Raw genomic sequence first — 11,944 nt, forward strand, 5'->3', positions numbered from 1 at the left:
CAAATACACCTGCTGTATGTAGCAAAAACGTGCGTAGCGTCCAGACACTGACAACTGCCCATTTCTTACCTGCTGTTCTGATTTATGCAACACAAACTTGCCAGTTGATCTCTCATTTAAATGAGGAACTCCCTTATGTTGGTTGTTTCAGAAAGCTATCCCATTCCCATGGGAACTTTCCCATGCACAAACTAGGCTCAACAATTTAATGTGTTTGTGCAGTAACAAATTTCAGTTATAAACAGAATTTTTGTGTTATTAGTCTTACCCCTATGTACAGTTTAGGACTGTGGGGGCTGACCATCAATATTCAATCATGCAAGTCCAGATATGGGGAAGGAATAGATGTCATCTATTCACCGTGAGCCTCTGAGCTTCAAATCTGAAAGCCAAACTCACTAAGTCAAGACATAAAATTCTTGATGAAGTCAAGACAGTCAGAAATACATTCGCTGCCATGGGTACTGAAAGTATAAGGGTTAAAGCATCGTGGAAAAGACCTGCAATAGCGAACGAAAGAGATCCCAGTCTCGGGATTCAGCAAAAACATCTTCATCAGTTCTTACCCTTACACAAGCCAAACAGACTCTGCAGTGAAACTTGAACTCACCTCAGTGACATGGTGATTCCAGGGTTGAAACCCTACCGTCAGTAGATAGATTACAGAGTAAAACATCTTACAGCACACAAAAACACAAATCACAACTCCATGGCAATGTCACCTAATACCAACAAGAAGCTGATACGCACATGTGAGTCAAGACTCATTTGAAAATAATCTGCTTTCTCTCAGGCAACTACTGCATTCAAAGCTGGGGAAGGAACAGTCACAGAAGTCTGGGAAGAAGTACTGGAGATAACAAAATTCTAGCCCAGGAAAAGGCCTCTTGGGCCTCCAGCGACTGCCAGCCTGATCAGGCTTCAGGGCAAAACTGCAGAAAATCACCCATCTTGCCCCGGCTCAGAACATCAAAAATGAAACCGCCCAACTGAGTACGGGCTGACAAATTTTTGCATTTTTACAAGCAACAGTGACAAAAGGTTTACTGGCAATTTCACAGTCAAATCCTCAGGCAGAACCAAATCTAATTAAATTAAGCACAGACTACTTAGTGCAGTACTATTTTTAATTTCTTCAGTAAAATTTGTATTTCTCGTGTTATTTCGGGGGTTTAATTCAAGATACCAATTGAGTAAAATCACTTTTGTCATTAGTTCAAGATTTACATTGGCACAGCTGATTTACATTGTATGTATTTTTAAAGGTGGTGGTTATAAGGGCATATGACTATATCTTCTATTGATGTAAAATCCTAACACAAATGCAATTTAGTAGTCTAGTAACAAAAAACCATCCCCTTACTCTTTAACATACAATGGGAATACCTTGTAGCTTTCTATGCTTCTGGAAAATATCCTACAAATTCAGATCATCAGACAGCCTTACTAATTAAGACACATTAAAATAAAACATTTTCCATTAAAGATGGCAAAAACTGGATTTAAATTTATTGCATGACGTTGCATAAGAAAGTATATTATTGAAAACTGTAAGGCATCATGCAATTATCCATCAGCTAATTATTTATTATTCCTTGAAAGATGGTTATATACTCTAGAGTTATAAAACCAGTTTCAAAAAAGTACATAAAAAAATTTAACATGATAAGCATTAAATATTTTTCACATGTCTGTAGTTTTTTAGCTGTTAAAAAGTGCATTCAAACATACTGTACTGGAAGGTTTCTCTGTCAAAAATGGTGCCGGAGACTTATTAAATTAAAAGTTGCAACAGAATGCTGTATGGGATTAGAAAGCTAACATGTTGTGGTACTTAAACTTACAAACTTGCTCCAAATAATTTTTCAGTCCTCACACAATTTAGCATAGGTGATATAATTATCTAAAAACGTATGTTTTTATAACTAAACAGTCAAATAAATTCAAGTTACATACACTGAGTGATCAAATAAGGAGCAGACTTAATATTCAAACATGGGACAGAGTGTACTCATGTGATTTTGGCATTAATCAATGTACTGTGCCATCCAACGAAATCCTTCTCCATAGCCTTGCCTCTTCAGCACGCTACACATAAACACTTCTAGTGGCCTTGCATTCAGTTCTTTCAATGGTACACTGCCCTGAAAAGAGAGAAGCATTACCAACTTTCAGTATTTTTACCCAAAGCTGGCTACTTTACACAAACATTTGTTTCTATGGAATGTTGTTATTTACCTTGCGATAAAATACTAGAATTTTAGAAAATAAATTAACCCAAAAGGTTGACAGTCATAGGATTATTCCATGTATGTTTGATATGTGCTAAGCACTTTATAAATTAAAAAAAAAATGTGCATGGGACCAAAGCACAAATGAAGGCAAACCTAAGTTCCCTAACAGCAAAGGAGCGTTACCTTTCCTGTTGTCTGGCCATACAGACCAAAGGTCTCCCGTAACCTCTCTTCACTGATGGCTTCAGGTCTGTCAATTTTGTTACCAAGAATTAGGATAGGCACATTAGCAATAGTTTCATCTGTCATTAGTGACTACAAAGAAAGAGAGGAGAGACTAGTTTAGAATACAGTTTGTTTCAGGGAGTTACAGCTAGATAAAATATTCATAGTAAAAAGACATCATATACTGGTGAATCTTAACCCTTCTAAACACTATCAGAGGCAAAAACCTCATGCTTAGACTAATTTTGCTCTTATTTGACCCAACTGATGGGAAACATTTAATGTGCTGGGGGAAAAGAAATGAGATGATCAATTCCTAATATAGAGTATATCGCAATTGGAGTGATATTGATACAACTGGCAGAATAAAGTGTTAACCTACCAGGGCCCTTACATTGCATATTACGGGGAGGGCACCAGAACCAAAATACAACTAAACAAGAACAAAGATGCAGAAAGTCAAATTGTTACTACGCATGGTTAGGTGGCAAGACCATTGTGTTGGATATGAGTTTTTAATTCCTAAAAATTAAAGTTTCAGCTTTCAAAAACTTAAATTTAAGCTTACATCGAGCTCTTCTTTAGATTCGAGCAATCTTTCATGATCTGCACAGTCCACCAAGAACACAATTCCATTAATAGCAGGCAGGTAGTTCTTCCACACCCTGCGAGCTGTAGGGAAGATGCAAATTAAAAACAAAGGAAATTATCTCAAAATTCAGTTATGCATATCAATAATAAGGAGGCAAGACAATAGTGTATTTTTAAATGTTAATTCTTAGCTTATGTTGTCAGTCTTTAGGATGAAATTTCATGTTCTATCGAGCTTGAAAGAATGGAGCAAAAATAGTTTCCTCTGGTGTTATCACCACTCTGATTTATCTATCTCACATGCACACTTATGTACTGAAGCCTTTTGTATTACTCCAAGAATCATGTCAGCAAAGGTAAATGGTAAATTTAAACCATATACAGGGTAAAGGTAAAGGTAAAAGATTAAGTTTAAACCACAGAGGTTAAAGGTTAAGTTTTGCTGAAGCAAAATCAAACTACCCCTCCTCAAAATATAGATACTGATCAGATATTTCTGCTCTACTACAGCTCTTCTCAAACTGTATCATGGGGTGAAATGTATGGTGAAGCCAGACTAGAGTAGGAAATGCTTTCTATGCTGTCAAAGGAAACATGGAAAATTAATTTCTGCAGTATACTTTTCTCTCTGAAGTGAGACAAACCGACTACAGACAATTCATTAACTTAAATCAGTGCAGTTACATGAGTCAACATATTCTCTTACCTTGAGCATGCCCACCCAGATCAAATGTAGTGAAAGTCATACCAGCAATTGTCAGCTCTTCTGAAGCTAGAAACACAGAGAATTATGTTTCTGGAGATTGTATAAAATGCTGGAATAGTTTAACCTTCTGGGACAGAGACTTCATCTTTGTGGTTTTCACTGTTTTGTTATTCAAAAACCAAACCAGACCAATGTGGCTTCTTTCAGAATCAATGACACACATTTACATAACAAATGCTAATAAATGCTAATAAACATTAAAAACATGAAAAATATATACAATGCTAAGGAAAAAACAAAACAAAGAATGTTCTTACATTATTTACCCCTAAATGTGACACACAAAATAGTTGGCTTGGGCATCTGGTTTACCACAGCGATAACATTTCATGTAAAATACTGTTCAAGGTTTCTCCTCTTCGTGTCCTTCCCAGCTTATCACGTCCTTACTAAACTTCACCAACCCCGTTTCAACCTCGCCTGAACTTTTTCTCTGGCCAAGTTACCATGATAACAATTACATAGCAACTTTCAGTCAACAAAAATACGTAAATGCTAATTTTTCAGCTAGACAGAGAAGCTGCTGTTGAACTGTAGCTTCTGTAAGCTAGACTCGCAACTCCAGTTTGCTGCTTGTTACTTGCCTCTAAGCTTTAAACGAGCCACACTGAACTATCCACATATTTTTGGCTTTCATACTACTTGAACTGTCTACGGATTGTGATCTGCCTGAAGGGATTCTGACCCCAGAAAGTCCTTTGTTTCTCCCCAGTTATATAGTCAGGCTCACAGTGTACAGTAAGACACTGCTTTTTCCTGTAACATTTAAATAATTTCTACTGCTATGGAACTAGGAGTAATAACTTACTGGGGTGTAATGTGGGGACGTGTTGTCCCAGTCTGTCGTCTTTGAGCATGTGCAGCAGTGTCGTTTTTCCAGCATTGTCCAGTCCAAGAAACACTAGTTTGCCTGATTTCTTGTACAGTCCTATAAAAGAGAAGCACCTACTGAATGATCAGTTAAATCAACAGAAGTACTGCCAAAACAACACGGCCTGACAGGAACACAGATCACATACATACAAAATGCATACATCTAGACTGACAGCATTCATATATGCAAGCATTCCTAATTAGAAGCTCTTCTCAGACTAGGTGGGATCTGTTAATCTGCAAAATCAAAACACTCTCCTGCATGTCCTACATTACTGTCACTTTAGAGAAAAACTGGGCTACATTCCTAATAGACACCTTTCTCTTTCGGTGTCAAAAGAGCTACAAAAGACAGCCAAATATTATAATGTGGGGGTAGCAGGATTTTACTAGGAAATGTCATTGTATCGTGATACTCTGTGATACCCTGAAGAAAAAATTATCTTCCAACTACTGCGATGACACAGAAGGACTTCAGACCCCCAGGACAAGGCCCCCAGCCCACTGGCCACGGCCGAAACCTGCCCGCAGCTCCGGCCGGCCGCAGCAAATGCAGCACTGAGAGTAACAAGGCTAGTGATCAGCAGCACAACCCAGGGACACCAGTTTCTGGAGTCTGTAATTATTTTTTTCCTTCCAGCCAGAGGTTCAGGTTGCTCCGAGGTCTGTTCTGCTACTCTGTGGTCAGACTCACACTGGTAACCACATATGGAGATCCATGGGCACCATCCACTTCTTGTATTATTCCTAACACTGACTCATGGATTCACGCACTGAGATTTTTCTTCTAAGAATGGGAAACCGTAGTGCTCATGGCTTAGTCAAAGGGGAGCAGATCCTTCCCAGCTTACACCCAGCAAAGGCTAAACTGGCAAGGGCTTCTCATCAAACATATTATTCTCCTATTGGTTTTGTGAGATATTAAATAATGGTGCTATACAGATGGAAACTCAGACACCTCTTTGGACGGTGCAGCATTCCTGGTTCATACGTGCCTGTCCGGCTGACCTTTACACTGCTATTATTTGCTCACCTTTCCTCTCACCTTCCAACTAATCTCTGCAATTGCATTCCAGCAGGGCATGTTTTATAACCTACAGGAAATGATATTCCTTCATACTCCTCAGATACTTTCAGAGGTAATCTTTACTGCTACAGGCATCTTATCATAGAACATGCTTTCACAGTTCTTTTTCAAACGTAATACCTCTTACTCCCCCAAATCACCTCCTCACATGCCCAAATTATATCAACTATTAAACTACAGAGATTAAGAGGAAGTATCAAGTTTATGGAGAGAGAAATGGACCAATATTTTCATATATACAAGTAAAATGAGACACTACTAAACTATAATAAGATAATAATGTATTTTCTACATTCAGTCTGGACATTGTGAAACATTTGCTCCCAAATCTAAGGTGCCACTGATCTCTCTGACACTCTTCACAAATACATTCGAGCTCTTCATAGCTCTTCAGCTATGTAAAAATCAGAGTCTTTAGGTCTCTAAGGTCTTTAAGAAATACATCTTTTCATGAATATACTTTTAGAATGTACAAAGTGATCTAGCTGGCCTCATGAGAAGAGAGCACAGGGCACTGCAGGGAGTCTCTCAAATGCTATAATCTCTTCAACCTCCTTCGACTGAAAAATATATATGGGAATAGAAAGATTTTTTTTTTCTAGAATAGCAAGGACATATTGAACATAATTCTCCTTTCCATTTCAAGCTTCAGTATCTACAGTATCTCTCACTAGAATTAGACTTTGTATGTGTAAGGTATAGGAAAGTGGGCTAAAATGCAGCAATCACTGCTTGGCTAAGTAAAAGGAGATAAGAAAGATTAGTCAACTTAGTTAAAATTTCACTGGCTAATATTTCAATAGAAGGCCAAGGTTCTAACATTCAGTGAAAAAGTTTAAACTTTCAACTGATAAAGGGCAGGTGGCAGAGCCTGTCATGATTCATTAATCTCAACTGCTTTTTATTTATTTCAAATCTTTGAAACTTGTAAACTGTGCCTTTTACCTATATAACCTGTAACTTCTGTTCTTATTTTTAGTATTCTAATATTCTCCTCTCTCCTGTTTTTGTTCCTGTATTGCACAATGTAATATTTCACCTTGGATGAACATCAATTACAAGCTCTTTTGTGGCCAGAAAATGCTTTCCTCACTCTGCAGCTGATGTCAGTAATTTAACAGTCACACCAATTTTAGTGATATCAGTCACTGAATAAAGCACTGCTGAACATGAGTGAGGGCTTCAAAATCCAGTATTAAAATTTGTCAATGGTGCCTCATGTTTGAGCTCTCAAGTGATACCCCAAAGTGCAAAAGAACAGAAAGGTTAATTAAAATAACTGAGTTCAGTTCTTGAAAATAGTGAAAAATTAGGAGAAACTCCATAAAAGTCAACTGAGTTGCACCAGCTTTAAGGTAGAATAACCAGGGGAATCAAAGCTATTATTTTTTAAAAAAGAAAATGTACTTTTTCTAGCGGTTAAAGGATTACCATAGGAATGAGCATACTCTGGAAATACTCAGGTTTGATAAATGTACCTTTTGTTTGAGCATTGCTCAATATACACCAAAACAAATATTATTATTTAACCGATCATAGGCTTGAAGAGAGCAGAGGTGCACAGATATTTACTCAATAACAACAAAACTTACCTAGAAACTGTAATACGCTACTGAAACCACTGTAAATCCAATCAAATATGAAGGACATATCTGAAGCTTATAGTCTGAAAAAAACAGAAAATAAAATGTATTTAAGCTTAGTTAGAACAGTGTATTGAGCATTGTAAGATACCTAGAGAAAACAAAGGAATTTGGTGTACTGAATGAGAAATCCAAAAGCAATTTAACTTCGGTAGCAGAGGCAGACTAAGTGATCGGACACATATTAATAAATTAATGTAGAACAACAAAACTCAGACCACCCAATTCACAGCAAAGATCTTAACAGCAAAGCCCCAGTAGCAAAAACTATTTTATGCTCCGTATGGCTTTGTGGAGGTGCGGGATGCTCCACTGAAGGTTTCATACGGGATCTTGACACACTTTCCAACCAAGGAAAAAGGGTGTTTCTGGGTGGTGGTGCAGGGATGGCTGCACAGAGGCTGCTGCCACCTCTTCTACGGAGCCACAAGGTTTGAAGCAGAGTTGATAAACCCTGAAGAAGTCTAACAAGTTGAATCCAGAGAAGTTCTTTTTTTAAAAAAAATCCCTATTGAGTGCACATAACCTGTTTGGCTTGTAATGGAAACGAACTACTTAGCACAAAGCACTGGAATTGCTATTTAAAAGCTGTGACCCCATTTTACTGCCTTACACAGTTCAAAGCTTAAATGTGAAACACTTTTTAAAGCTCCCAGAGCACCATGTTTCTAACTGAGATCCCTCAGACTAGACTCAAGGAAAGAAACGCTCCCACATCCCAAATGTTCTGAGAAGATCCACGTTCAGGCAGCACAGAGGTGAAGCAACCTTCGTTTCTGAAGCAATGCGAGATGCAAACATGCAGCTTGTCACTGGATGCACTGTGCACCCATGAGCAATTAGTTCCTGAACTTCCACCTTAATTTGCTCATTATCTAAAGTAAGGATAAACACACTGAAAGCACCCAGTTGATCACAACGAACTAGCATCTAGCATGAAAATCTTTTGAAAGACTGAAGGGCAAATGCTCAGAAGTATCAGTCAGGCAATCCCTGCTGGAGCACTCAACTCCTGCTAAAGGCAGCGAGAGCCCAAATATCTTGGAAACACTGGACCCAAGTGCTGAGAACAGCTTCCTAAGGCCTCCTGACACAGCCTGTGTGTCCTCCCTTGCATTAGCACTTGTGTTGACACTGCAACTGTGTATTGCACTTCATAAGCCCATTTAGAGCAGCTTTTACCCTGGAGCGTTGCACAAAGTGGTTAATTGAACCGCAGGTCAGTAGCCAGCACTATTGTCACAATCTGTCCTCGTACTGGAGTCAGCCCACATTTGCCTCTCCTGATTCAAAATGACCAAGTCTTAGAAATCTTTGTTTTTTTTCATGACTGCCCCTGTAATTCTTACCTCTGCCCTATGTTATATTTTTCCAGTTGTTCAGAGTAACAGAGGAAAAAGAAATAAGAATAAAAAGCCAAGCTTGTCAATGCATGAATCACAATGTCATGACTGAAACTGTTGCTCGCATGTCTGAAAAGCAAAGGTCAAGAATAAGCAAACACGGCAGAACATACACGTCAGCAGATTTATTTATTGCTTGAACAAAATACCCATCAAGAAAAGCCTCTACAAGGCTTAGAAAAATGATCTACGCAACCTACAAACCAGTGCAAACAGCGTGATGTAAGAGCACTGCTCATATTACTGAGGTGAGAATAACTTCCCCCAGCTAGTTACATTAACCTGGAGTGATCCCTTCCCAAATATGAAGCTCATGGATGAAAGAAAAAAATCCTCATGCGTTACTAAAAAATGTAATTAGAGGCAAGATTCAACCTATTAATACGAGAACAGGATTACTCTGCAAATACAGATCAAGTGGCAGCAATAAGGGTTAAATTTCCACCACCATAGTAAGAGCGGTTTTAAAATCAGAGGTATCCAAATACACTAACAGCTGTAGTATCAGCTGGCAGTATTTAAAGGAAAACACTGCTATTAAAATGGGAAACAAATTGACAGCTAATTGCAAAGGCACACCAAAAATATTTGCATAGGGTTATTAAAGCTACTCTTATCACACTGGGGAAAAGAAAACCTACACAATTCATACAAGTGTCAAACGAAAGAAATAAGAACCGTTAGAAGCTCTGCAGTGGTATCAAATATTATTAGGCTGCTAACATGTCAAAGTCAGATGACAAAACTAAGGAAAGCAGCAAAGTTTATGCAGTATAAACGGACTCAAACTTCCAGGCCCATATTTAAAAAAAAAAAAAAAAAAAGAGGCAAAAATCAAGCAATGAAAACTCTAGCAATGCCTCTTCACAAGCCACCATGAAGACAAAAATACCAATTATTTGGGGATTATTTCAAGGGTTGTCTCAAAAAATAATCGATAGCAAGCACATAGGAATTTTTAAAAACAAAGTTTAATGGCCACATGACCATTTCTGGATGCCAGCTCTGTCTACAGACATCCCCAACTTATTTATTCGCAGCTCCCTAACAGAAACATGAAAGTCATTTTCTAGCGTCACGTCAACAACAGATGTTTATCCCTTCAGAGCGCCCCTGGCAGCCCTGGCCTCCCCAGTGTGGCAACCCTTCCCGAGCAGGACGGTTCTGTAGCTGCCCTGCAGCCTCGGCAGCCGCTCCACACACCAACAAGCTGCTCCCGATTGCAGGGAAGCAGAATTCCCACCCAGCAGCTTCGGTGACATCCCGAGATGATGCCCTAAAGAGAGCATCGCTGGCAGAAAGCAGGCAAACAACTTTGCTCGCAGTTAATCTGTCATATTTTGAAAAACAAGGAATTTCTTTCCTTCTCTGGTTCTACAAAAAGGCATTACCTCATTTCCAGATCAGTTAGTCTAATGCTTATTTCTAAAAACCTATAAAACTGTAGACAGCAGGCTTTAAGAAATACCTTATGTTATGTTGAATAACATAACAATGTAATAATAATGGAACCAAAGCTACCTGCAATCAAGCAAACTACCTCTTGCAATAAGTGGAAATGCCCCGTGCCTGGGCGGTGCTGTTAACAACAGCTGGAAAACAAACCTCCATCCAGCACAGCCACAGCTAACCGCGTGGGCACCCAGAGCTTCATATTTGAAAACACCCCTCAAAAAACAACCTACAAACAAGCTTTTAAATTCTACTTTTACGACTGTATTTGTCTTTTTAATGATCATTTCACCCATGACCATTTTAACCTTGCGAAATATCACCAGTGACAACGCAAAAACAAAATCCACGGCTAATTCTGCGAGTGAAGGGATATCTGCCTTCTAAAGTTTATTCTGTGATAGGAAACTGCATTTTGATGTTATCTTTTCAAAGCCAAGGAGAGGGAGAAAACTTTAAAATGTGCGAGCAGCGTATGTTTTCCTTCAGTATTGTGATCAGCGTGACAGCAAATCATTTGTGAGATTTCAGAAACATTAATCACCATGTGGTTCTGTTACTAACCAGCCTAATAGCAGAGGAGGATTAATTAATGCCCGAGCTGCTACCAGTATTTAGTTCTATCATATTTGCTATTCTGAGACACTCTGTTTTAATTTAGCATAGATCTCAAGTGCATGTGGAACCGCAGAGCAAACAGTTCGTCCATGAAGGTGGCACTACAACCTGCACGACTGACTACTCAAGCACTTCAGTGGCAGCCTGGCTTACAAAACGCTGCTCGTATTCTCAAAGCAGGGCCTATTCCAACAATTCCATCACATAAAAAAAATACACTACCTTGGAGCATGAATATAAAATTCCTAATTTTTGGAAAGAAAAAAGTTACAATATTCAGAACAAAATTTGACAGATTGTGAGGAGATATTATACTGAGCTACAGAAGAAAGTCATAAAGCGCTTGTAGATTAGTTACAAGGAATACTGAAGAGGAATACTCACAAATGCACTCACGGAAATCCCGAACACCAAAGTGAAACACGAGACAAGGCTAAAATAAGAAATTACCCCGCGATCATAAAAGACGGATGCAATCGGAGTTCGGCCTGTAGTTTAAGAAACCTGAACGCCTGGGAAACCCAGAGGGCTCTCACAAAATGCGCAAAAATAAATGAAACGAAATCGGCGCTCGCGGGGGAGGGGGCAGCAGCTCACCCAGATCGGCGGTCACAAAACGGGAGGGAGGAGAAAGAGGAGGAGGAGGAGGCGGCGGCCAGGGAGCCTTCACCCTCCCCCCCCGCCCCACGTAGCCACCGGGGCCCGTGGGCGGCTCTGCCGCGGCCCCGCTCGCGGGCCCCGGGCCGGCCCCGCCATCGCGCCCCGCTTCAGCGCGGCCCCCGCGGCCGTTAACGGCCATGAAGGACCGAGAGGGCCCAGCCACCCCCCCCGCCCCCTACTCACCGCCGCTGCCGCCGGCACCGCTCGGCCCCGCGGCTGCCCCGCCCCGCCGCTTCCGGCTTCCTCCGGCCGCTTCCGCCTCCTCCCGGGTCTTCCCGGTTCCTTCCGGGTCTTCCCGCCTCCTTGCGCCCCGCGCGGGCCTGGCAGCCCCGGCAAAGCGCCGTTTCCGCTGGAATTAGCCCCAAAGCCGCAGCCGGCTCGGTGCGCGCGGC

General features: G+C 40.3%; 1 protein-coding gene across 1 annotated transcript; it reads right to left on the reverse strand.

Annotated features, from left to right (window-relative positions):
* Positions 1 to 662: 662 nt before the first annotated feature.
* SAR1B (secretion associated Ras related GTPase 1B) lies at positions 663 to 11,916 on the reverse strand. The gene is made up of 7 exons (XM_088536807.1): positions 11,736 to 11,916; positions 7,369 to 7,442; positions 4,625 to 4,744; positions 3,757 to 3,822; positions 3,028 to 3,131; positions 2,418 to 2,549; positions 663 to 2,144 (listed from the first exon to the last, which is right to left on the reverse strand). The coding sequence occupies exons 2-7, from the start codon at positions 7,424 to 7,426 to the stop codon at positions 2,028 to 2,030; spliced, it is 597 nt and encodes a 198-aa protein (XP_088392933.1). The 5' UTR covers positions 7,427 to 7,442; positions 11,736 to 11,916; the 3' UTR covers positions 663 to 2,027.
* Positions 11,917 to 11,944: the final 28 nt, after the last annotated feature.

This window comes from Tinamus guttatus, unplaced genomic scaffold, assembly GCF_059628265.1.
Source record: "Tinamus guttatus ecotype Peru unplaced genomic scaffold, ASM5962826v1 Tinamus_guttatus_pri_ptg000710l, whole genome shotgun sequence".
Lineage (NCBI taxonomy): Eukaryota > Metazoa > Chordata > Aves > Tinamiformes > Tinamidae > Tinamus > Tinamus guttatus.

Bases quoted from the DNA above. Each gene is read 5' to 3' on its own strand.
- SAR1B (XM_088536807.1), bottom strand. From the start codon at position 7,426: ATGTCCTTCATATTTGATTGGATTTACAGTGGTTTCAGTAGCGTATTA. The intron at 3,823-4,624 runs GTAAGTTATTAC...CTGTGTTTCTAG, and splicing joins CGTCCCCACATTACACCCCA to CTTCAGAAGAGCTGACAATT. The intron at 3,132-3,756 runs GTAAGAGAATAT...TCTTCCCTACAG, and splicing joins TCTGGGTGGGCATGCTCAAG to CTCGCAGGGTGTGGAAGAAC.